At 36.8% G+C, this 24,656-nt stretch overlaps 1 protein-coding gene across 2 annotated transcripts; it reads left to right on the plus strand.

Moving 5' to 3' along the window:
- The first annotated feature begins 8,625 nt into the window (after positions 1-8,625).
- LOC118705732 (UDP-glucuronosyltransferase 2B31) lies at positions 8,626-24,226 on the plus strand. Of its 2 annotated transcripts, XM_036414819.2 has the most exons (6): positions 8,627-9,389; positions 11,151-11,299; positions 18,818-18,949; positions 21,868-21,955; positions 22,937-23,156; positions 23,719-24,226. In XM_036414819.2, the coding sequence occupies exons 1-6, from the start codon at positions 8,669-8,671 to the stop codon at positions 23,996-23,998; spliced, it is 1,590 nt and encodes a 529-aa protein (XP_036270712.1). In that variant the 5' UTR covers positions 8,627-8,668; the 3' UTR covers positions 23,999-24,226. The 2 variants fall into 2 exon arrangements, with proteins under 2 accessions (XP_036270683.1, XP_036270712.1); XM_036414790.2 differs by lacking the exons at positions 21,868-21,955; positions 23,719-24,226 and having other exon boundaries at positions 8,626-9,389; positions 22,937-23,046.
- The last annotated feature ends 430 nt before the right edge of the window (positions 24,227-24,656 follow it).

Consider the following 24,656-nt stretch of genomic DNA (forward strand, 5'->3'; position numbering starts at 1 on the left):
CATGCCATCAGAGTTAGCTCCTGCACCAGGCCTCCCCACCAGCCCCAGCACTGGGACCTGCTGCCAGGGCAACCCAGAGCAATCCAAAGAGTGCCACAGGGCAGCTTTGATTGTGCAACCCAGAGCAACCCATGCCCACTCCACCCCAGCTACCAGGAAAGTCCTGCCAGGACCATCCATAGCAACCCAACACACAACTTACTCCAAGACTGAGTGACCTAGGGCAATATTCCTCCACACTGAGGATGGATGAACTGTAGTAACACAGTTAAGTGTCTCACTATGGGCTATACAAAAGGAGGGACTGTGTGACTCAGAGCAACCTGTACCTGCTTCTCCCCAGATTCTTAGACTGTCCTGCAGAGGCTATACCTGGAGCAACCAATACACTCCTCACTATGGGCCATATAAAATCAGCACCAGGGCGACCCGAAGCAAGACAGTGTGCCCAGCCAGGGACCACAGGACCACTCTGCAAATATGTTGCCAGGGGGACCTATAATGACACCCTGCCACAGGTGCTGGGATACATAGTGAACTGCATGCCCAGAGGGCTCTGGGTCCTCACAGGGAGTCTCATATCTGAGGGACTGTGCATTTGCACCCATAAACCAGAAGCAGACAACTGATAGTCCAAATCAGTGGAAGAAGGGGCTACAACTCAGAGCAGAGACAATAAGTTCATGAAACTCAAAACAGACCCAGCCTCTGAGATAACAATTTCCAGACCATTGTTCTGATAAAGTCTTCAACCTCTCAAATCCCAAGCTGGATGCTCAGGGCCAGAAAGAGACAGCAAAAATGAGGAGACAAAGAAAACAACCCCCCAAGGAAAGAAAAGGAGGAATCAGCCAGAAAAGGAGCTAAATTAAACAGAGTCATACAGCTGAAACCGGTTTGGCTCAGTGGATAGAGCATCGGTCTGCCTACTGAAAGGTCCCAGGTTTGTTCTGGTCAAGGGCATGTACATTGGTTGTGGGCACATTCCCAATGAGAGGTGTGCAGGAGGCAGCTGGTAGATGTTTCTCTCTCATCGATATTTCTAACTCTCTATCCCTCTCTCTTCCTCTGTAAAAAATCAATAAAATATATTAAAAATAAATAAATAAATAAACAGGGTCATACAATATGTCAGAAAAGCAGTTGAGAGTAAGGGCCATACAGTTCATTAACTGGATGGGTGAGAAAATCAACAACTTATGTAAGAATCAAGAGGAAATAAAAACTTACATAGCTACAATAAAAATATGATAGAAGGTTTCAACAATAGCCTAGAACCATGGTTGGCAAGCTGAGGCTCATGAGCCATATCAGCTCTTTGGCCCCTTGAATGTGGCTCTTCCACAAAATACCATGGCCTGGGCAAGTCTATTTTGAAGAAGTGGTGTTAGAAGTTTAAGTTTAAAAAAAATTTGGCTCCCAAAAGAAATTTCAATTGTTGTACTATTAATATTTGGCTCTGTTGACTAATGAGTTTGCCAACCACTGATCTAGACAAAAAAAAATCAGCAAAGAACAGCAATCCTAAATGACTCACTAGATCAAGTGAACTTACATAATATCTTCAGAACATTTCACCACAAAGCTACAGAATAAACATTTTTGTCAAGTGTACATGGGACATTTTCACCACATATTGGGACACAGGCAAAGTCTCTTAAAATTCAAGAAGATTGAAATCATATCAAGCATCTTCAAAAATCACAAAGGCATAACAGAAATCAACTACAATAAAAACAATTAAAAAATTCAACCACTTGAAGACTACATAGCATATTATTAAACAATGATTGGGGTTCCAAAGAGAACAAAGAGGAAATAAACATCCTGAAAACAAATGACAATGAAAACAAAACAATCCAAAATGTGAGACACAATGAAAGCAGTCCTGAAAGGAAAGTTCATAGCATTACAGGCCTACCTCAAAAACAAACAAAAAAACGCACAAAACAAAACTGGTAATAAATTATTTAATTCTACAACTTAAAGAATTAGAAACACAGCTACAAGAAAAGCTCAGAGTGAGCACAAGAAAGGAATAACAACAATCAGAGCAGAAATAAATGACTTAGAGACCAAAAATAAAAAATAAAAAATTTCAAAATATCAATGAAACCAACACCTGATTCTTTGAAAGGATTAACAAGATTGATGAAGCTCTAGCCAGGCACACCAAGAAAAAAAGAGAGATGACCCAAATAAATAAAATCAGAAATAAAAGAGGCACCACTGAAATATAAATAATTATAAACAGATACTGTGAACAACTCAATTCCAACAAAGCAGTCAACTTACAAGAAATGGAAATATTCCTAGAAAAATACCACCTTCTAAAACTCAACATAAAAGCCTTATATGACAAACCTATAGCCAACATCATACTTGCCCTGGCAGATCTTTCATATGGCCTAGAGTGAGAATTACAGGCCAATAACTCTGAATATAGATGCTAAAATCCTCAACAAAATCCTAGCAAATTAGATCCAGCATTATATTATACATCATAACCAAGTGAGATTTAGTCCAGGGATTCAAACATGTTACAATATTTGCAAATTAATAAACGTGATATATTTTATACACAAATTGAGAGACAAAAATCACATAATTATATCAATGGATTCAGAAAAAGCATTTGACAAAATCCAACACCATTTCTTTATAAAAACTCTCAGCAAAGAAGGAATAGAGGGTTTATACCTCAACATAATAAAACCCTTATATGACAAACCTATAGCCAGCATCGTACTCAATGGGAAAAACTAAAATTATTTCCTTTAAGAACCAGAACAAGACAGGGATACCCAATCTCACTACTTGTGTTCGACATTTACTGTAAGTGCTAGCCATAGTGATCAGACAAGAAGAATAAATAAAAGGCATCCAAATTAGAAAACAAGAAATAAAACTGTCATTATTTGCAGATGACATGATATTGTGCACAGAAAACCCTAAAAAAATCCATAAAAAGTACTAGATTTAACAAATGAATTTGGCAATGTAGCACGATACAAAATTAACACCCCGAAATCTATCACCTTCTTATGCACCAATAATGAACTTACAGAAAGAGAAAAAACAAACAAACAAAAATCCCATTTACCAATTCAACAAAACAAAAATTAATTTTACTTAAATAAGGAGGTAAAAGACATGTACTCAGAAAACAACAGCACATTGAAAAAGAAGATAGAGGAAAACATAAATAAATGGAAGAATATACCATGTTCGTGGATTGGTAGAATCAGTATCATTAAAATGTCCATACTACCCAAAACAATCTACAGATTTAATGCAATCCCTATTAAAATACCAATATTTTTCACAGGCCTAGTAAAAATACTCTCCAAAATTCAAATGGAACAACAACAACAAAAGACCCTGAATGACCACTGTAATCCTGAGAAAGAAAAACAAAGTTGGAGGAGTTGCAATATTAGACCTCAAGCTGTATTACAAAGCTACTGTTCTCAAAACTGCCTGGTACTAGCAAAAAAACACTTATATAGACCAATGGAACAGAACAGAGAACCCAGAAATCGACCAAGTCATTATTCTTAATTATTATTTGACAAAGGAAGCAAGAGTGTTGGGAAAACTGGACAGATACATGTAAAAAAAAAAAAAAAAAATCTAGACCACCAACTTACACCATACACAAAAATAAAGGGAAATGGATTAAGGACTAAACATAACCATAAAAATCTTAGAAGAATACTTAGGCAGCAAAAGAGCAGATATTTGTCCTAGCAGTATCTTTACTGATACAGCTCCTAGACCTAGGGCAATGGAAACTAAGGAGAAAATAAATAAATGGGACTAGATCAAAATAAAAAATAAAAACTTCTGCACAGCAAAAGAAACCATCAACAAAACACCAAGAAAGCTCACTGCATGGGAGAAAATATTTGCCAATGTTATATCCAAGGGCCTAATCTCCAAAATTTATTGGGGACTGATACATCTTAAAGGAAGATAAACAATCCAATCAAAAAATGGGCAAAGGAATTACTAGTAAATAGACTAGTGAACATTCAGAAGACTAAGAGACATATGAAAATATGCTCAAAATTACTAATTATCTGAGTTATGCAAATTAAAATGACAATGGGATACCATCTCACACCTTTCAGAAGGGCAAATGCTGGCCAAAATATGGGGGGGTGGGGGTGGCGGGGAAAGGAAACCACATACACTGTTGGTGGGAATGCAGACTGGTACAGCCACTGAGGAGAACAGTATGGAGTTTCTCAAAAAATTAAAAAAGGAACTCCCATTGGACCCAGTGATCCCACTTCTAGGAATATATCCCAATAAATCAGAAACACCAATCAGAAAGGACATATGCACCTCTATGTTCATAGCAGCTCAATTTCAATCACTAAGATTTGGAACCAGCTTAAGTGCCCATCAGCAGATGAGTGGATTAAAAGAATGTGCTAAGCGAAATAAAGCCAGTCAGAGAAAGATGAATATCACATGATCTCACTCAATTATGTTTTATATTAAACAACATAAACTGATGAACAAAAATAGATCCAGAGACAGGGAAGCATCAAACAGATCATCAGACTTCAGAGAGAAGGCAATGGGAAGGGGTGTAAGAGATCAACCAAAGGATTTGTATGCATGCATATAAGCATAATCAATGGATGCAAGATACTAGGAGGGTGAGGGTTGTGGGGAGGGGTGTGTGGCCAGGGAGAGGTCAATGGGCTATAAAGAAACATATGTAGTAATACTTTAAATAATAAAGAATTTAAAAAAAACAAGATAAAGATTATTATATAGAGATTATATAGAAAAATATTATATATACACACACATACATACAGGAGAAGGAGAAGTGGTTTGAATCAAGACCAAAGTCCTAAAAATAAATTAGCTAAAAATTAACCAGGAATTACAGGTCATAGAAAATAAACTCTTAATTGAGGCATTCAAGGTAATGAAGAGGAAAAAAAAAAAAAAGGCATCAAATGGCAAACAAAGTTGAAAGCTGGTTGGTGAGTGAAATGAGAGGGTGAGTAGGTCTGTACAGAATAATATTAAACAAGTGATCCAAAGACCAAAGTTTTTAAGATAATAGTGCTAATAATTAATCAGAAGTGATAGTTCATAAAAAATAAGATCTTAGAAGAGATACCATAGTAAAGGGCATGCAAGGTAAGGTGAAGAAAACTAGGCAACAACTGTCAAACAATCAAAGTACAAAGCTGGAGAGCAAGTAAAAATTGGAGGGTGGGTAGGTATGTGGCAAATGAACAACTAAGCAAATAATCCAAGAGCAAAATTATTAGTGGATCCGATAAAATTAATCAGTAATCATAGGTCATAGAATGAGATACTATAGTAAGTACATGCACTTGAATGTGGGGAAATGGGGGCATCAAAGGACAAAGGAGTAGGTGGTTAGGCAGGTACATCTGCGGGAATACAGAACAAAACAAATAATTCAAAGTAACAAAGAAGCTTAGAAAACATTCTAGGTAAATAATGCTACCAATAGACTTCTCTATCCTGACTTTCCATAATTTTCTCATCACAGAATAGCTCATTTATTCTAAGTGCAATCTGACAAAGAAGATCCCTTGATCTAATTACATTTAAGAGACAATTTTCAGCTTTTTGCTGGTAAGCCTCCCTTACCCCCTTTTCCACATGTTTGGCAATATTTATATTTGCTTTTTCAAGTATTGCTAATTTTTTTGGAGATCAGATACACAAATTTAGGTATGGAAAAACACTCGATGGACTGAATCATGGGATAGTTCCTTGGGCTCCCATTCTTTCCAGGAAGCTATCAAGCTGCCTTCTGTCCCTTTCTCTATGTCTAAAATAAATAAAAACATATTTTAAAAATACTAAATAAATAAATAAATAAACAAACAAACATTGACCCAGTGACCTAGGATTCCTTAGGATTTCATCCCATTCAGAAGTGACAATTTCACCCTGACCAATTTAGCTCATTGTTTGGAGCATCAGCCTGTGGACTGAAGAGTCACAGGTTCAATTCCAATTAAAAGGCAAGTACCTCAGTTGGAGGTTCAGTCCCCAACCCTGGTCAGGGCACATATGGGAGGCAAGAAGTTGATGTGTCTTTCTCACTTCAATGTTTCTCTCTCTCTTTTTTGTAAGATTATATGGAAAAACACCACTCCTTTACTTTGAAATTTCAGTGACTCACATTGCCTACAAAATAAATATATGCAATTGTATATAATAAAAGGCTAATATGCAAATTGACCAAACAGAGGAAAGACTGGTCCCTATTATGTTCACTGTTCACCAGTTTGCAGATGCTCAACGCGGGAGCTGCCCCCTGGTAGTCAGTGTGCTCTCACAGGGTGAGCTCTGCTCAGCCAGCTGCTAGGCTCACAGTGGGTGAGCTCAGTGGTGGTGGCAGAAGCCTCTCCCACCTCCATGGCAGTTGGACATCCCCCAAGGGTTCCTGGACTGTGAGAGGGTGTAGGCCAGGCTGAGGACCCTCCCCTCCAAGTGCACAAATTTTGTGCACCTGCCCTCTTGTAGAATATAAAACACTTAGTGCTCAACACATCTACCATTTGTTCTTTATTTCCAAAACCCATGAGATACTGCATATATTACCAGAATGAATTACTCTCTGTACTCTTAAGAGAGAATGTTTTTCACCTACATGATTTTGAACAGGGTGTTGTTAGAATCTTGATTCACTCCCAAACTTATTTACTGGACAAAACAACTCTATACTAACATCACCTCTTATATAATTCTTTCTTTTATCCTCAAACAGACTTCTTTTTAAAAGTCACAAGCAACCCTAACTAGTCTTGCTCAGAGCATCAGCTTGGGGACTCAAGAGTCCCACTTTTGATTTCAGTCAAGGGCATCTACCTTGGTTGTAAGCACAATTCAGTGGGATGTGCAAGAGGCAGCTGATCAATGTTTCTCTCTCATCGATGTTTCTAACTCTCTATTCCTTTCCTACCTCTCTGTAAAAAATCAATAATATATATATATTTTTAAAGTCACAAACATTCATATGATCCCAGGAGCACAGTAATCCTATGAAGAAAATATTGTCTTCTTGATTGGCTTATGCTGTCTATTTCTAACAATGAAATTCGGGATTCATTTTTAGATCACACCCATACCAAACCTTTTATCCTTCATGGCGGTGTCATTGTTCACATGGAGGCCAAAGGACCAGCTGTTAGATTGGACTTGAACACAATGTCAAGTACAGATTTGCTGAATGCATTGAAGACTGTCATTAATGATCCTTCATGACTACATTTTATATATATATATATATATATATATATATATATATATATATATATATATAGTAATCCTATGTAATAAAAGCCTAAAATGCAAATTGTCCCCTTGACGGGGAGTTCCACTGGAATATGACCAGAGGGCAGGGCTGGCAGTGGCAGCAGCAAACAGCATGGGAAAGGGAGTCCTCCTGGCCAGTGGTGGCAATTGCAACAGGCGGTCAGGGAAAGGGAGGTGCTCCAGGCTGCAGCCAACAGCCAACAGCCACTAGGAACCCTGCCTGTGCAGGAATGTTGTGTACATAGTTATATATAGTTGCTCTTTTCAACAGTGATTATGACTTGTGTCCAGTTATAAAGAAACTAACTTTGAAATAATAAAAATAATAATCAATTTGAAATTCACTTTAACATTCAGCAAGACAGTTATTTCAAATTTGCAGTTTAATCCTTTAGCTTTAATGGGTAACAAATTAGTACAATTTCCTATGCAAATAAATTTTAAGGTTACAAACAGCTTTAGTAAGAAGCACAAACTTTTTGAAGTGTAATTAAATCTATAGAAACACTGATAAACATGAAAGCAATACCAGAAAATATTTCAATTCAATACTTAAAAATTTTGAAACTATAAAAATAGTTTTTAAATTATTTTAATGAATATTATTTTAATAGAGTATATAGTGATACATGATCTACTTAACATAAAATTCATCTCTTTAAAGTATAAAATTCCCATATATTCAGCGACATTACAGAGTTATAAAAGTCTCACTATATCCTCATAATCTTATTTTAGAACATGCCTATCACCCCAAGAAGAAATTTCATACCCCTTAAAATGCACTTTCCATGCCCCTTCATTCTCCTAGGCAAAATAAATTGATGGATGGACAGGTTAACTGGGAAGTCACTAACCCCTCAGTGTTTAATATTATTGATGCCATGATTTATATCTCTTTGTGTTGTGTGTCACCTAATTACTTATTGTATTTTGAGTTGAGTTACATACCTTTTATGCACTTTACCTTTTTAGTAGTTTTTAAAAAGTCTAATATGATGTTTTTATTAATACTTGGCTTTACTTGTGGAGTTTTTATTCCTTTCTCATATTTTCTTATTTCTGGTTATAGCCTTTCCTTTTCTACTTAAAGGAGAAATAAAACAGAAGACTTGCAAATACAAGGTCATTGATAGTGCTTATGATCATAAAACAGATATTAAAGTGACTTGCTTATCATCTATATTTACTTTTTCCATACAAATCGTCTGACTGTTCATAAAATATATTTACTTTGGGTGTGTGGGTTACATTTTAACTTCCTGATTGATTTAACTTTGGACATAAGCGTGAGCCGTGGGAAAGGGATCAGTGATTTGAAAACATCCTGTGTGCCTCCAGGATGCCTAGGAAGTGGATTTCAGTTCTGCTGCTGCTACAGCTGAGTTGCCACTTCAGCCCTGGGAGCTGTGGGAAGGTGCTGGTGTGGCCCACAGAATACAGCCATTGGATCAACATGAAGACAATCCTGGATGCACTTGTGCAGAGAGGTCATGAAGTGACTGTTCTGACATCTTCAGCTTCGATTCTTGTTGATCCCAATAAACCATCTGCTATTCAATTTGAGATTTTTCCTGCATCTTTAACAAAAGATGATTTTGAGGATCTTTCCATGCGGATTATCTCTAAATGGTTATATGGGAGAAAAGATACATTTTTTACTTATTTTTCATTAATGCAAGATATGTTTTGGGAATATTATGATTGCATTCAAACACTTTGTAAAGATGTAGTTTTGAACAAGAAACTTATGACCAAACTACAGGAATCAAGGTTTGATGTAGTTCTTGCAGATGCCATTGGACCCTGTGGTGAGCTGCTGGCTGAGCTACTTAAAATTCCTTTTGTGTACAGTCTCCGCTTCTCTCCTGGCTATAACATTGAAAAGTTCAGTGGAGGACTTCCATTCCCTCCATCCTACGTACCTGTTATCTTGTCAGAATTAAGTGATCACATGACATTCATGGAGCGAGTAAAAAATATGATTTACATGCTTTATTTTGACTTCTGGTTCCAAACATATAATCTGAAGAAGTGGGATCAGTTTTATAGTGATGTTCTAGGTAAGTCATGTTTTAATTGGTAGCTTGAAATCCTAACTTTGCTAATACCATGGGAGGAGAGTTTGTAGAAATATAAAGTCAGAGGAAATAACTTTTATAAGTAAAATGACTAAATAATAATATATAATGATCTTTCAATCTCACAAATATTATAGTAATATTTAAATTATAAGGCCATTTTTAACCCTGTGATCTATTATTAGTACAGGAGATTTCAGGAAGTCAAAAATCACAAAAGAAAGCCATTATATCAATCCTTTGTCTATTTATTTATACATTATTTATTATTATTTTTTTCTGGGTAAAGTGTTTTATTCTCTCTTTGTTATTTCTTAAACATAATGTCAAAATATTGTCCATCCTGCACTTACTGTTAGAGAACTTTTAAGTTCACAGCAATATTGAGTAAGATTTCCCATATAACCCTTGCCTGCACCCAAGGAATACATGTCTTATAATTGTTGAACCTAGACTGGCACATCATTATCATCCAAACACCACAGTTCATGTTGGAATTCACTCACGGTGTTACATAATCCATGGGTTTTAACAAATTTATAATGACACGTATTTTACAGAGTAGTTTCACTACCCTAAAAATTCTCTGTGTTTTACTTATTTCCAAAATACCTACTTTACTATAATTTCTCAACTTTAAAAAAGGCATTAAAATTTGACTAAATATCTTTCTCAAAGCAGAAAAGCACATTGATAAGCTACTTTATTTCTAGCACAGCTGCCCATTTAGCTTTGAGATAATTGTTTCCACTTGTTTCTCTTCAGTTTCTTTATTTTTAAAATTAAACTGTTTGACATGTTACCTAAAAAACTATTTCACAATGGGGTGATGGAATGGCTCCAAAAATGACTTAAGAACCTACAATTCAAAGTATCTAAAAACTACATATTAATTCACTCAGTGCTTACACTCCCCTTTAAAGATTGAAAATCACTTTGTAGTGTGGACAATCAAGTTATTAGTCTGTGCTTGTAAAAACTGTGCCTTTTCATTATACAAAAAATTAGCCAAAATTAAAGGAAGCACATCTATTTTCATATCTTATGAAAACTTTCCAGCTGTTATTTGCAAATATTATTCTTAAATCCTAAGGAAAAAAAGAGGGAATATGCTAATTGAGCGTCACACCCTCAAAGATGATGTCACCCACAGCCACAAGGTGGCTGTGCCCAGTCCCCTCAGCCCCACTGGGGTAGCAGGCATACGTCAAGGCCGGGCCTGGGCCTGCAGATCTTTGCACCTGCCTCCAGAGTCCTCCAATCCCCTCAAGGTCCCAGCCACCTAGGGTCAGCCAAAGGAGCAGGAAAGCCTCATATGGCAGCTGCCTAGCTGCCCAAGGCTGGCCTGAGGCACAGGCAAGCCTCAAATGGTGGCTACCCAGCCACCCAGGGCCGCCCAAGTCTAAGATAACCAGGGCTTGCTGAGTCTTGTGCTGCTGGCAGTGGCAGCAGCAGTGGCGTGATGGGGCATTGCCTTCCCCTGATCACTGAGTCACTTCCCACCCCTGAGGGCTCCTGGACTGTGAGAGTGGGAAGGCTGAGCTGAGGGATTCCCCCCTCCTTTATCACCTATATGAGTATGCGTACATTTACACCATACACATAAATATTTATATTATCAAACCACAGACACTTTAAAGCATTTGGGCTACTTATCCCCAGCACCTTTCAGAAAATGTCCCAGTATAGTACTTACATTAAAATGCTCTCATTTCCTCTGCCTTCTGTTTGCTTCCCCTTCAGGAAGACCCACTACATTATATGAGACGATGGAGAAAGCTGAAATATGGCTCATTCGAACCTATTGGGATTTTGAATTTCCTCGCCCAGTCTTACCACATTTTCATTTTGTTGGAGGACTCCACTGCAAGCCTGCCAAACCCCTGCCTAAGGTAAACCTATTCCCCTTTGTTTTCTTTTGAGGATGTTCACTAGTATTCTGCCTTAGAAGGAAGACAATGCCTCAACAATATGAATTGTGTTCCACCAATATTGGCAGCAAAACCTAACATTTACTTGCTCTCATTTCAGGATTTAAAAAATTACCCATTTTAGACCTGGTTTGACATCCTAGAATAAAAAGTAATTGCACAGCCTAATAAAGCAGGTGTTTTCTGACATTCACCAATTCTGCACAGAATCTCAGGAAAGTCCCCTGGGGGAACATAGTTATCGACATCACAGCTGACTGATAACATGAGCACAAAGAAACTGAACACTGCACATCTAATAAGACCCAATATTTAATATACCAATTTCACCTGAAAATTACTCATAGTACAAAATTGCAAAATGATTGTCAGCATGTAGGATATTCCTTATGCAGGAAAGCAAGAATCTAACATACTTTAAATTGATATAATATTTTAAGACATAATTACAAAACAAACCTCCTTTACTGAATTATTTTGTTATCTCCTAAGACATCCTATTTGTCTACCACTTGATTGACAGCAACATAAAACAGATTTCTTATTTAAGGGTTAACCCAATTTCTATTTATACTTAAAAGTGTTTAGCCACATGTGATAACTGTCACAAGGTCTAAAGCCTAAGGTAAAATTTTTAGAATTTCTATTCAATTTAACCCTATTGTTTTTGCTTTATTGACACGTTATTAACATATATTTTTATAAGATATTTATAGGGTACACTAGAGGCCCAAAGCACAAAATTGGTGCAAGAGTAGGCCTCCCTCCCCCTGGCTGCTGGCACCGGCTTCCCTCTGCACCCAGGACGTGGGTTTTCCTCTGGCCACAGGCATGCATATGGAATCCGGACTTCCCTAGCAGCCCTAACTTAGCCTGGAAGGACATTTGATCTAATTAACATATTATGCTTATACTAAAGGCCCAGAGCACAAAATTTATGCACAGGGTGTGTGTGTGTGTGTGTGTCCATCAGCCCAGTCTGCACCCTCTCCAATCTGGGACTCTTCAAATGATGTTCAACTGCCCATTTAGACCCAATCTCACCAGGCTTAAAGGGCAATCAGACATCCATCTCACAATCTAGGACTATTGCCTCCCAACTGCTCACTGCCTGCCTTCCTGATTGCCCATAACCACTTCTGCCTGCCAGGCTAATCACCCCTTAACCACTCCCCTGCCAGCCTGATCAAGGCCTAACTGCCCTCTCCTGCAGGCCTGGTTTCCCCCATCTGGCCTCCCCTGCAAGCCTGGTTGCTCCTAACTGCCGTCCCTTGCTGTCCTGGATATTCAGACCTTTCATCTCATACCTAGAAGTTTATAATCATATACCAACATCTCCCTATTTACTTCACCCACACCCAAATTCTGGCAACAAATTTTCTACTATTTTTTTAATATTTGCCTTTTTTTTTTTAAGACTTCCTATATAAGTAATAGCATGTGCCTTTTCTCTTTCTCTGTCTGGCTTATTTAGCTTAGCATACTGCACACATGGTCCATTGATATGGATCATATATGCAATATTTCCTTCTTTCTCATGGCTGAATACCGTATTTTTCGGACCATAAGATGCACTTTTTTTCCCCCAGAAGTGGGGGGAAAAGTCCCTGAGTCTTATGGTCCAAATATAGCCTACACATATACTTTAAAAAAAAAGGTTTTTTACTTGCCCGGCTCTGTGTGGTCTCTGTGTGCTTGCCTGGCTCTAAAATGGTTCTAAATGCTGTTGTTTACAGGGTTGATTACATGTGTTTATGACTGTGATGTTGGGTTTTAATGCACATAAAATATTTTAGGACACTATTTGTTTCAGAATCTTTTTTTCTTCATTTCCCTTCTCTAAAAACTGGTGTGTCTTATGGTCCGGAGCGTCTTATGGTCCGAAAAATACGGTAATATTGACACTGTGTGTGTGTGTGTGTTTGTGCGCGCACGCTGTTATATCTTACTCATCTTTTAAGGAAACACTAAAGCTATTTCCATATCTTGTCATTGTGAATAATTCTGCAATAAACATGGAAGTACAGATATCTTTTCAAAATCCTGTTTTAATTTCATTGGATACAGTAACTGGGATTGCTGGATCATATGATAGTTCTATTTTGAATTTTTTTTTGAGAAGACTCCACACTCTTTTCTGTAATGGCTGTAACAATTTCCTTTCCTACCAAAACTGTACATGTCCCCCTTTCCCCACCAAATTCATTATCTCCTGTCTTTTTTATGATAGGCATTCTACCAGGTGTTAGGTAGTATATCACTGTGGTTTTAATTTGCTTTTCCTTGATGATTAGTGATGCTGAACCCCTTTCCATTACCTGTAGTCTTTTTGTATATCTTTGGAAAATGACTCTTCAGAGCTCTTACAATTTTTGACTGAAATATGTGAGTTCTCTACATATTTTAGATATTAACTCCTTATTAGATATGATTTCCAAATATTTTATCCCATTCTGTAGTTGCATTTAATTTTGTTGATGCTTTTCTTTATTGTCCAGAAGTTTTTAGTTTGAGGTGCTCCCACCAGTTATTTTCACTTCTGCTTTCCATGTTATTGGTGTGTACCCAAAAAAGAAATCATGGTCAAAACAAATACCAAGAATTTTTTTTTCTTTTTCTTTTTTAATATATCTTTATTGTTCAGATTATTGCAGTTGTTGCTCCCCCCCCCCCTTAGCTCTCCTCCACTTGGTTCCCATCCCACCCCATATCTTACCGCCCCCCTCCACACACACTCGGTATTCATCCATAAGTGTATGATTTTTGTCCAGTCTCTTCCTGAATCCCCCACTACCACTTCCCCTGAGAATTGTCAGTCCACTCCCTTTATATGTCCTTGATTCTATTATATTCACCAGTTTATATTGTTCATCAGATTTTGTATTCACTTGCTTTTTAGATTCACTTGTTTATAGTTTTGTATTTGTTGTCACTTCCTTGTTCATAATTTTTATCTTTACATTTTTCTTCTTCCTCCTCTTTTAAAGAATACCCTTAAAAATTTCACATAATACTGGTTTGGCAGTGATGAACTCATTTAGCTTTTTCTTATCTGTTAAGCTCTTTATTTGACTTGTAATTCTAAATTATAGCTTTGCTGGGTAGAGTAATCTTGGTTGTAGGTTCTTGCTATACATCACTTTGAATATTTCTTGCCATTCCCTTCTGGCCTGTATGGTTTCTATTGAGAAATCAGCTGACAGTTGTATGGGTACTCCCTTGTAGGTAACTGTTTTAGTTTTGTTTGTTTGTTTGTTTTGTTTTGTTTTTTTCCTTGCTGCTTTTAATATTCTCTCTTTGTCTTTTGCCCTTGGTATTTTAATTATGATGTGTCTTGGTGTGGTCCTCTTTGGATTCCTTTTGTTTGGAGTTCTCTGTGCTTTCTGCAATTGTTGGTCTATTTCTTTTACCAGGTGGGGAAAGTTTTCTGTCATTAATTCTTCAAATAGATTTTCAATATCTCACTTTTCCTCTGGCACCCCATAATTCGGATGTTGGTACAATTGATGTTGTCTCTGAGGCTCTTTATACTATCTTCATATTTTTGGATTCTTTTTGCTTTTTGTTTTTCTGGTTGGGTGTTTTTTGCTTCTTTATATTTCAAGTCTTTGACTTGATACTTGGGATCCTTTAGTCTGCTCTTGGATCTCTATATATTATTCTTTATTTCAGTCAGTGTATGCTTAATTTCTAATAAGTCCTTTTTCATATCCTTGAGGGTCTCACTATATTTCTCAGAGGTTTCTAGAAGATTCTTGATAACCTTATAACTATGATTTTTGAACTCTAAATCCAGTAGTTTTCTTTCCTCTATTTCTTTGACTTGTGACTTGTTTCTTTGTCTCTGGACTTTGGCTGCTTCCCTGAGTTGAAAGAGTGGCTTTGTGAGCTAGGTGTCCTATAGGGCCCAGTGGCTCAGCCTCCCTAATTACCATAGATGGAAACTCTTGGTGTACCTCTTTGTGGGCTGTGTTCACAGTCTTCTTGTAGTTAAGCCTTGATTGCTGTTGGTACACTGGTTGGAAATGACCTCCAGGTCAATTGGCTATGAGAACCAGTTGTGTCTACAATGTGAGAACTTATGTGCTGGAAACACCCTTATGGGGAAGGACTTGTTGTGGAACTCACTGAGTCTGCCCCCTGAGTGTTTCTTTTATGGATGTGAAGAGTTTTAATCGTGATGGTCTCACTCTGACCACTGGGTACACTGGCTCTTGGTTCTCCAAGGAGGTGTAAAGTCAGAGGCTGCTTGAAACTACCCAGCAGGAGCTACAGGGAGATCTACAGATTTCTCTTCTTTATTTGGGGTTTGGAGGTTCCCAGATGAGGGACAGCTGCGAAGCAGTGCAAGTTACTCTGGAGCCTTGGGCCTTCTTTTGGAATGTCTTGCGCTCTCTGATTTAGCTGAAGTTTGTTAGGTTTTAGATTGCAGTAGGCCTGTCCATTCATATGCAAAAGCCTCTGTGCACAGCTTGAGTGGAGTTGTAAATTGAGTGAGGCAAGGTCTCAAGGAATCACCAGGCAGAGCAAACAGAAATGGCTGACCTTCAGCCCTACCCCAAAGAGGTCCCCAGGTCTCTGAGTCCTGTGGCACCATGCAGGAACAATAATCACTGCAAGCATCTCTGAGAGAAAACTGCCCTCAAATTCTGGCCTGATAATAGACAGTCCAGTTTCCTCAGCATGAGTCTGGGTCCCCAGAGTCTCGCCCTTGTAGGTAACTAACTAGAGTACAGAGCAGTATCTCTCTCCCAATTGAAAAAGACAACAGCATACCCAGTTGCCAGCCCATTTCCATGGGCACCTCTGTACATCCACACTTCGGCACTTCTGCACCTCTTACCGGATACAGTGTGCTTTTCTCTTTCCTTCTAGTTGTAGAATTTCCACTCAGCCAGCCTTCCCATGATTGTGGATGGTATTCATTTTGTCTTTTAGTTGTAGTTTTGATATAGTTGTGGGTAGCAGCAAGTTCAGGTGTTTACCTATGCCGCCATCTTGGTTGTTAATCTCAGATTTTTTTCTTGATAGTTTATTGACAGTGTATAAATATACAATTGAGTTTTGTATGTTGATTTTGAATCCTGGAACTCTTAATTTTTTTAAATTAATTTTAAAAGCTATTAATGGAGTATTTGGTGTTATCTATATATATTTTCATGACATCAGTAAATAAGGACCATTTTATTTCTTCTTTTCCAATTTGTGTAATTTTTATTTCATTTTGTTGCCTAACTGCTCTGACTAGAGCTCCAGGTAATATTTTGAATAAAACTAGCAAGCATGGGCATCCTTATCTTTTTGACTATTCTTAGTGGAAGAGCTTTCTGTTTTTCTTTATCAAGTATTTTAGCTCTGGGCTTGTCATAGATGGTCTTTATTTGGTTGTAGTCTTTCCCTCTATTTTCATGTTGTTGAAAGCTTTCATAATGATTGGATGTTTAAATTTTGTCAAATGCTATCTATATTTCTTCAGGTCTGTTAATGTTTGCTTTTTATTTAGGTGCTCCTATGTTTGGTGTATAAATATTTACAAATGTAATATCATCTTATTGGATTGACCTTTTAATCATTATAGTTCACTTTGTCTGTTGTGACCATTAGCTTAAAGAGTATTTTGCTAAGTATAAGCAGTAAATAACTGTATACTTGTAAGTATACAGTTATTTCCATTTTCATGAAATATCTTTTCCATCCCTTCACTTTCAATCTGTATTGTGTCCTTAAATCAGAAGTGAGTCTCTTATAGGTAGCACACATTGGGGTCATATTTTCCTTTATTTTTATGGACTCAATCACCTTATATTTGGATTGTAGAATCTAACTATGTACATTTAAAGTAAAATCAATAGATAAGTATTGGATTACTATCAATATTTTTAACTTTTTTCTTACTGTTTTGTATTTTTTGGTCCTTTATTCTCTTACTCTGATCCTTTGTGATTTGATAATTTTTACAATGATATGCTTAAATTCTTACTATTTTTCTTCTTATGTATCAACTATAGGTTATTAGTTTGTAATTGTCATAAGATTTACAGGAAAAGTCCTAAAGGATGCATGAAAGCTGCCAGCTGTGAGTTTGACATGTTTGACCTAACTGTAGGCTGATTAGAGGCTGGATAGTATATAGTTAGGGTCCTTCCAAGAAGAAATTGGGACATGTTTTATCTGATACTTCTGTACTGCTATAGCCTCTGAAGGGGCTCTTGCACCATTAATAAATTTGGTTGCTGTAGTCTGTGGGATTTATGAATATAATTCTCATTGGCTATCAAAGCCAATAGATCTATATATCCATTGGGTGGCAAGGACAAAGTGGGCTGCCAGATGTGTATATAAGCTCCTTGCAGGGATATATTTGTAATTAGGGGTGAGCTCAAGGGTGAGGCCTCATGAGGTGTCTGCTGGCTTCCCCTGACTCTAGGGTAGTGGTTCTCAACCTTTATAATGCCACAACCCTTTAATACAGTTCCTCATGTTGTGGTGACTTCCAACCATAAAATTATTTTTGTTGCTATTTCATAACTATAATTTTGCTACTGTTAATGAATCATAATGTAAATATCTGTGTTTTCTGATGGCCTTAGGTGACCATGCTAGCAGTTCTCAACCTGTGGGTCACCCTCAGGTTGAGTAACCACTAGCAGGGTAGCCAAAGACCATCGGTGTATTGGCTCTATTTCATTTCTTGGTGATTATATATATATATTGCAAGAAATCAATTGTCCTTCCAAGACAATGGAAATATTGAGTCTGTTGAAAAAAAATCAACTACTGAAAACAAAGGAGATTCTCACCAAAAAATAAAAGGATTACCATATGGTCTGACAATTCCACTTCTTGGTATATATCCAAAAGAATTAAAATCATAATCTCAATAAAATATCTGCACATCCATATTCATAGCAGCACTGTTCAAACTCCAAAGAGGAAGCAACCCAAGAGCCCATGGATAGACAAATCAATAAACAAAATTCAGTATTATCATACAATGATATTTTACTCAACCTTAAAATGAAAGTAAATTCTAATAAATGCTATAACATGGATGAAACCTGAGAATATCATGTTAAATAAAGAGAGTCACTGACAAAAAGCAAATACTGTATGATTCCACTTACATTATATATTCAGACTGGTCTAGTAAATAGAAATGGAAAATAGAATCATGATTACTAGGGACCAGTGAAATAGTTACTGCATAATGGGTACAGTTGCAGTATTGCAAGATGAAGTTCGATAGTTTGGTTGTGCAATAATGTGAATATATGTATTACTGAATTGTACACTTAGGAACTATTATATTAAGATGGTAAATATTATGTTATGTATATGTTAGCACAATTTGTAAAAAAAAAAAGGAATACTCATAACTCCAGATAATACTTGATTTCTCTCAGTTGTTTGAAAGCATTCCTTTCAATGGCATTTGATATGTTATTACTCTTTTGTGATGGAGCAATTTTTTCTTTACAGGAGATGGAAGAGTTTGTCCAGAGCTCTGGAAAACATGGTATTGTCGTGTTTTCTTTGGGATCAATCATCTCAAATATATCAGAAGAAAGAGCCAATGTGATTGCATCAGCCCTTGCCCAGATTCCACAAAAGGTTATACTAAATATCTTAATAGTGCACAGCTATATATGTGCTAATTACATAAATTCCTGTGTGATATGTAAGCCATTATGATAGCTCCTATTTATCTCAGCTATGAATTCAAACCAAAAGATACAAGGCAGGTGCTAAAATAGAAGAAAAGTTATGTTTAACAGTAACTTTGGCATTAACATTGTGATCAGAATGGAATATATTTAACAGGTATAATGTCAAGTTTGGTGTTACAGTGATATTGCAGGAGGATACCAAAATCACCAAACTCTGCTCTCTCACTGGCTCCATCTTATTGCAGGATCCCTGAAGACACAGTGCACACTGCATGTTATTAGAAAGGAATAAAATTCTAACAATAATATTAAGTAGGAATTGATGACCTACTGAAAGAATGCCATTTTATGTTTTCTAAGTAATCCAGGTCACTCTTACTTCCCTAATTTTTGTTATAGGCCTATTCAGTGTGATTTCTGGGTGCTGTTCAGAGAAAGAATAGCCAGGATTCACTAACCTGGGTCCAGGTTCCCAAGCCAGACACATCTAGAGAAAGAAAAGCTGTCACAATCTGGTTGACTGAGTCCTATAAAAGTGGAGGAAGATAAATTAGAAATGGGGAGGAGACAGTGGATCCACCATTAAGATGACTGTGTGCTTTATCAAATATGGCTCCCAAAAACCTCTGCTTCTAACCCATCAGAATAATAACTTCTCCTGGTTGAGGAAGGGGTAGGGACTATATGAGGAGTCCAGGAGAAGTAAGCTCAGTATGGAAAAGTTCAGATGCCCCCTTCTCCATAAAACAGAGTAGTAAGATATTGTTCAATATCTTATTTACACTTGCAGTCTTTGGGTATTTATGAACTACTTTTTCGTTTCCTAACTGATGTAATTTCTGCTTATAGCCTGTGCTAATTTTTGCTAAACATCTCCTGCTACTTTAACACCCATGTAACAAATAAATGTTAAGCACTATAATGTAAATTATAATCCAGTTTATGAAAAATGCTGATATTTATGAGAATTAAAAAATCAGAATCTAGTTTGTTCCTAGATATAAAAATTGCTTGGCTACAGGCCCTATTGTAATCAGTGCTGTCCATGCTATATAGTGTGTCACTGAAGTTTTAACACTTAGTTGAAAAAACTTTGGCATCATCACAATTTTGGATTTTTTTTCAATAACTCTACTGTAATAAAGTGCCTACATGTTCTTCTTTGTTGCATTTAAATTTTTTTTTAGTCTTAGATAAATCTTTGGTTCATGGGGTTCAAAAAGCTGTAGTACAGTGAAATACTACTCTGCCATAAAAAGAAGAAAAACTTTACTTTGGGGACAGCAAGGATGTACCTGAAGAGTATTATGCTATGTGAAACAAGCCAGTAAGAAGACAAATACCGTATTATTTCACTCATATGTGGAATCTAAATGAACAAACAAAAAAGTTAACAGACTCACAGATAGCAACTGACAGCTCTCAGGGTAGAAGTAAGGAGGCTGGTGGCGAAGAGGGAAATGGTGGGATTGAGGGGGGAAAAAGGGAAAAAGAGAAAAACTCATGGACACAGACAACAGTGTGGTGATTTCAGAGGGGATGGGGATGAAGAGAGGTGCGGGAGGGTATAGAGTGGATAAGTGGTGATGGGCAGAAACTTGACTTTGGGTGATGAACACACAATACAGTGTACTGATGATGTGTTGTAGAATTGTACACATAAAATCTGTATAATTTGTTAATCAGTATCACCCAATAAATTCAATAAAAAAATAAAAAATATTAAAAAATTAATTAGTGACTTTAAATCAAACAAAAAGTGAAAAAAGTTAAATTTTTATGTAAAAATTAACTTATGAGACAAGTAGATATAAGAAAACTCCCTTCTGTAATACTTAAAAATATAGGTTAATATTGCATTGCAAAATGAGAGAAATTATAAATAAACTAGAGGCCTGATGCATAAACTCCTGCAAGGAGATTGGGGGCGGGGCGGGGTGGGGGTGGGGAGGCTCAGCCTAGCCTGTGCCCTCTCACAGTCTGGAGCCCTTGGGGTATGGCACACTGCTTGCTTAGGGCCGCTCCTCTTGCAATCCTGGACTCCTTGCTCTTTACTGCCTGCCTATGTGCTGCTCCTTACCGCTCAGCTTGCTGATCCTTAGCAAGGCTATGGGGGTGGGAGCGGCTCCACCACCACCGCTGGCGCTGTCAGCCATAATTCTTGCTTCTTGCTGAGCAGTGCTCCCCCTGTGGGGGTGCACTGATCACCAAGGAGCAGCTCCTGCATTGAGTGTCTTTCCTGTAGTGGTGAGTGCACATCATAGCGACCAGGTGTTCTGCCGGTTGTTCCAACGTTTGCATATTATGGTTTTATTATATAGGATGTGTAGTAAATATCTACTTTTTTGCACTAGAATTATGATTAGACCTAAATTTTTTAAAATACATTTTTATTGATTTTAGAGAGGAAGGAAGTGGGAGAGAGAGATAGAAACATCAATGATGAGAGAGAATCATTGATTGGCTCCCTTCCACATACCCACAACCCTGGCATGTGCCCTGGCCAACAATTAAACTGTGACCTCTTGGTTCATGGGCCAATGCTCAACCACTGAGCCATGTTGGCCAGGGCTAAAATTTTTTAAATACTTAAACTCATTCTTGATGATCTCATTTCTATACCTGTATGTATTGAACATCATGATTGCATTCATACTTGATTGAATGTAAAAGTAAACACATAAAAAGTGGGTATTACTGTCATACCAGTGTTATAATAGCTCTTTGTGTTAATCTCTTGTCCTTATTACTTATCTGTCTATGAAGGGCTTAATCTAGATTATCACTTAATTGCTTTGTAATATGAGCATGCTATACCTTTAGTTCAACTCATGGAATGAAATATTTTCTTTGCTTTAACAGGTTCTATGGAGATTTGATGGCAAGAAACCAGATACCTTGGGGCCAAATACTCGGCTCTATAAGTGGATCCCCCAGAATGACCTTCTTGGTGAGACTGAAAACCAAACACCAAAATAACAAAAACTCCAAAAATAGTGATAATACTTCAAAAAGAAAAAAATTTACTGAACATTTATTTTAGAAAAACTCAAAAATAATCCTTAATGTTGATACATTTGCCAGTCCTGAGGGAAAAGGATAACATATAAAAGCTAACATTTTATTATAGACCATCTCCTCCCTTATGTTTGAAATCAAAAATCTTTACTTCAGATATAACTACTTCTCATGAAGAATTTTTCAATAACTACCACTCTGCCTCCTACTTCTCCCTTCTTATTTCTATTTTTTCCACTTCTGTATGGGTACTGACATTAAAAAATAAGAACACTTCTTTTATTACCAGTGACTCCATTTTTCAATGGAGAAATAGTCATAATCTTCCTGAAGTGACAACACATTTCACGATAAAATGTGGTCTGTTCTTTTTCTGATTCCAGAGTCACCACACTCACATTTCCTGCTTCCTGGACATCCCACATGTAATACTTGATGACTTCACTATTTCTTTAAGAGAATATTTTCAAACATGCTACCTCCTTTTATTTATTTATTGACTTATTTATTTTTTCTGAAAATGCTATTTTTTATTCATAATGCTCTCTTCCTTCTTTTTTTTCAAATTTATCTTTATTGTTCAAAGCAATACAGAAGTCGTCCCTTTTCCCCATTGACCCCTTCTACCAAGCACCTGCTCCTCACAGAATGTTCTCCTTCAACTTGTCATTTTTCAAGTCACAATGCCATACCATGTCTATTTACCTCTTCAGCAATTACAGCTATTCTTTCTATGAGATCTAAAATACATTTTTCTTTCTTTTTTATTAAATTATCTGTGTACATACCTGCATTTTCATGTGTATAATAATCTGTCATCTAGAATATAGTGTCTGAGTGCTCTTCTTGCCCAACTCTCATTTCATTTCTAAGTCTTATAATTAATAATTTACTGAAATTCACCTAATCCTAGGTCATCCAAAAACCAAAGCCTTTATAACTCACGGTGGAACCAATGGCATCTATGAGGCAATCTCCCATGGGATCCCTATGGTGGGCCTTCCTATGTTTGCGGATCAACCTGATAACATTGCTCACATGAAGACCAAGGGAGCAGCTATCAGAATGGACTTCAACACCATGTCTACTGCAGATTTACTCAATGCATTGAAGACAGTCATTAATGACCCATCGTGAGTACCACAATTTTAATAGTATTTATAGATTCTTTTGTCTATGATGAGTACAAGTTTCATCTGCTACTGAGAGATTAATTTTAAAATTATTAATTTTAAATCAATCTTAAATCTGTTTTTATTTCCAACCATAAATTAATTTCAAAGTTGCATTTAACCTGATTGAACAGGTAATCAATTACTACAACAATTTTCTACACAAATGTATACAAAGTAATATTGTTCACTACAAGGATACGTGTTTTTTGTGTGTGTGTGTCTGTGTTTTTTAAATATGATAGAACCCATAGAATTAAGGAACGAAGAACACAAGAAGTTGCATAAAATATTTCAATTTAGTGCCAAACATTCCTGAAACTATAAATTAAGGACAGAAAAAGGGGTTCCATGTTATCAGAAAATTCCAATTTAAGTCCAAACTACCTATGAAGAAGTAAATTTAATGAATGGTACTATTTTGAATTATATTCATGACATTTTCAAAAACCTTTCATGGGCATGATATGCTTAGGTAAGTTAACTTCCTTTCAGTGTTGGTATCTTTGGGTTTCTCCTTTAGATATAAAGAGAATGCAATGAGATTGTCAAGAATTCATCATGACCAGCCTATGAAACCTCTGGAGCGAGCAGTCTTCTGGATCGAGTTTGTCATGCGCCACAAAGGAGCCAAACACCTGCGGCCAGCCTCCCATGACCTCAGCTGGTGCCAGTACCACTCTCTGGATGTGATAGGGTTCCTGCTGGCCTGTGTGGCAACTGCTACATTTGTCATCACAAAATGTTGTCTTTTTTGTTACCAGAAGTTTGCTAAACCAGGAAAGAAGAAAAAAAGGGAGTAGTTTCTGAGGCCTGAAGCTGACACTCCTGAAGCTGATATGCCTCCTTCATTTTATTCTGTACAATGAAGTTGTAACATGAGGATTCCTACTTTTTGTGACAAAAACGACTTTTCACAATTTAGCTTCACAAATCAAACTTTGTTTTCAACTGATTTTCTGTCTGTTTAAGAGTTAAAAACATTCATACCGAAGAGGAAAAAACTGGGCAAAAATAAAATAATAAAACAATGTGGGTATATATTAAATTTTATTATATTAATTTTAAAGTTATACCAAAAATTAAGCTTAATTATGTTTCCAACATTAGGCATAAACACAAGAACATTAAATGTGATATTTATCTTTCTCTAACTGACTTATTTCACAATATCAGTATTACTGTGCAAATACTCAGAATATTTTTAATTTATTCTGGTATAAAATTCTGTATTTTTATCTTTTGCTAAAGAAACCATTCAATAGAATTATGTGAAATGATTCATCCTTCCATTTCCTTTTAAGAGATCACTAATGCTCCTATTTTTTTGGGGGGAGGGGGGAAGGAGAAGGTTGTTATCCTATCTAATAAAAGAGTAATATGCAAATTAACCATCACTCAGGCCTGCTGGGGTGAGCAGTTGGGGGGAATTAAGCTTGTAGGGGGGACGTTTAGGGGTAA

The sequence above is a fragment of the Pipistrellus kuhlii genome, unplaced genomic scaffold (assembly GCF_014108245.1).
Source record: "Pipistrellus kuhlii isolate mPipKuh1 unplaced genomic scaffold, mPipKuh1.p scaffold_m20_p_1, whole genome shotgun sequence".
Lineage (NCBI taxonomy): Eukaryota > Metazoa > Chordata > Mammalia > Chiroptera > Vespertilionidae > Pipistrellus > Pipistrellus kuhlii.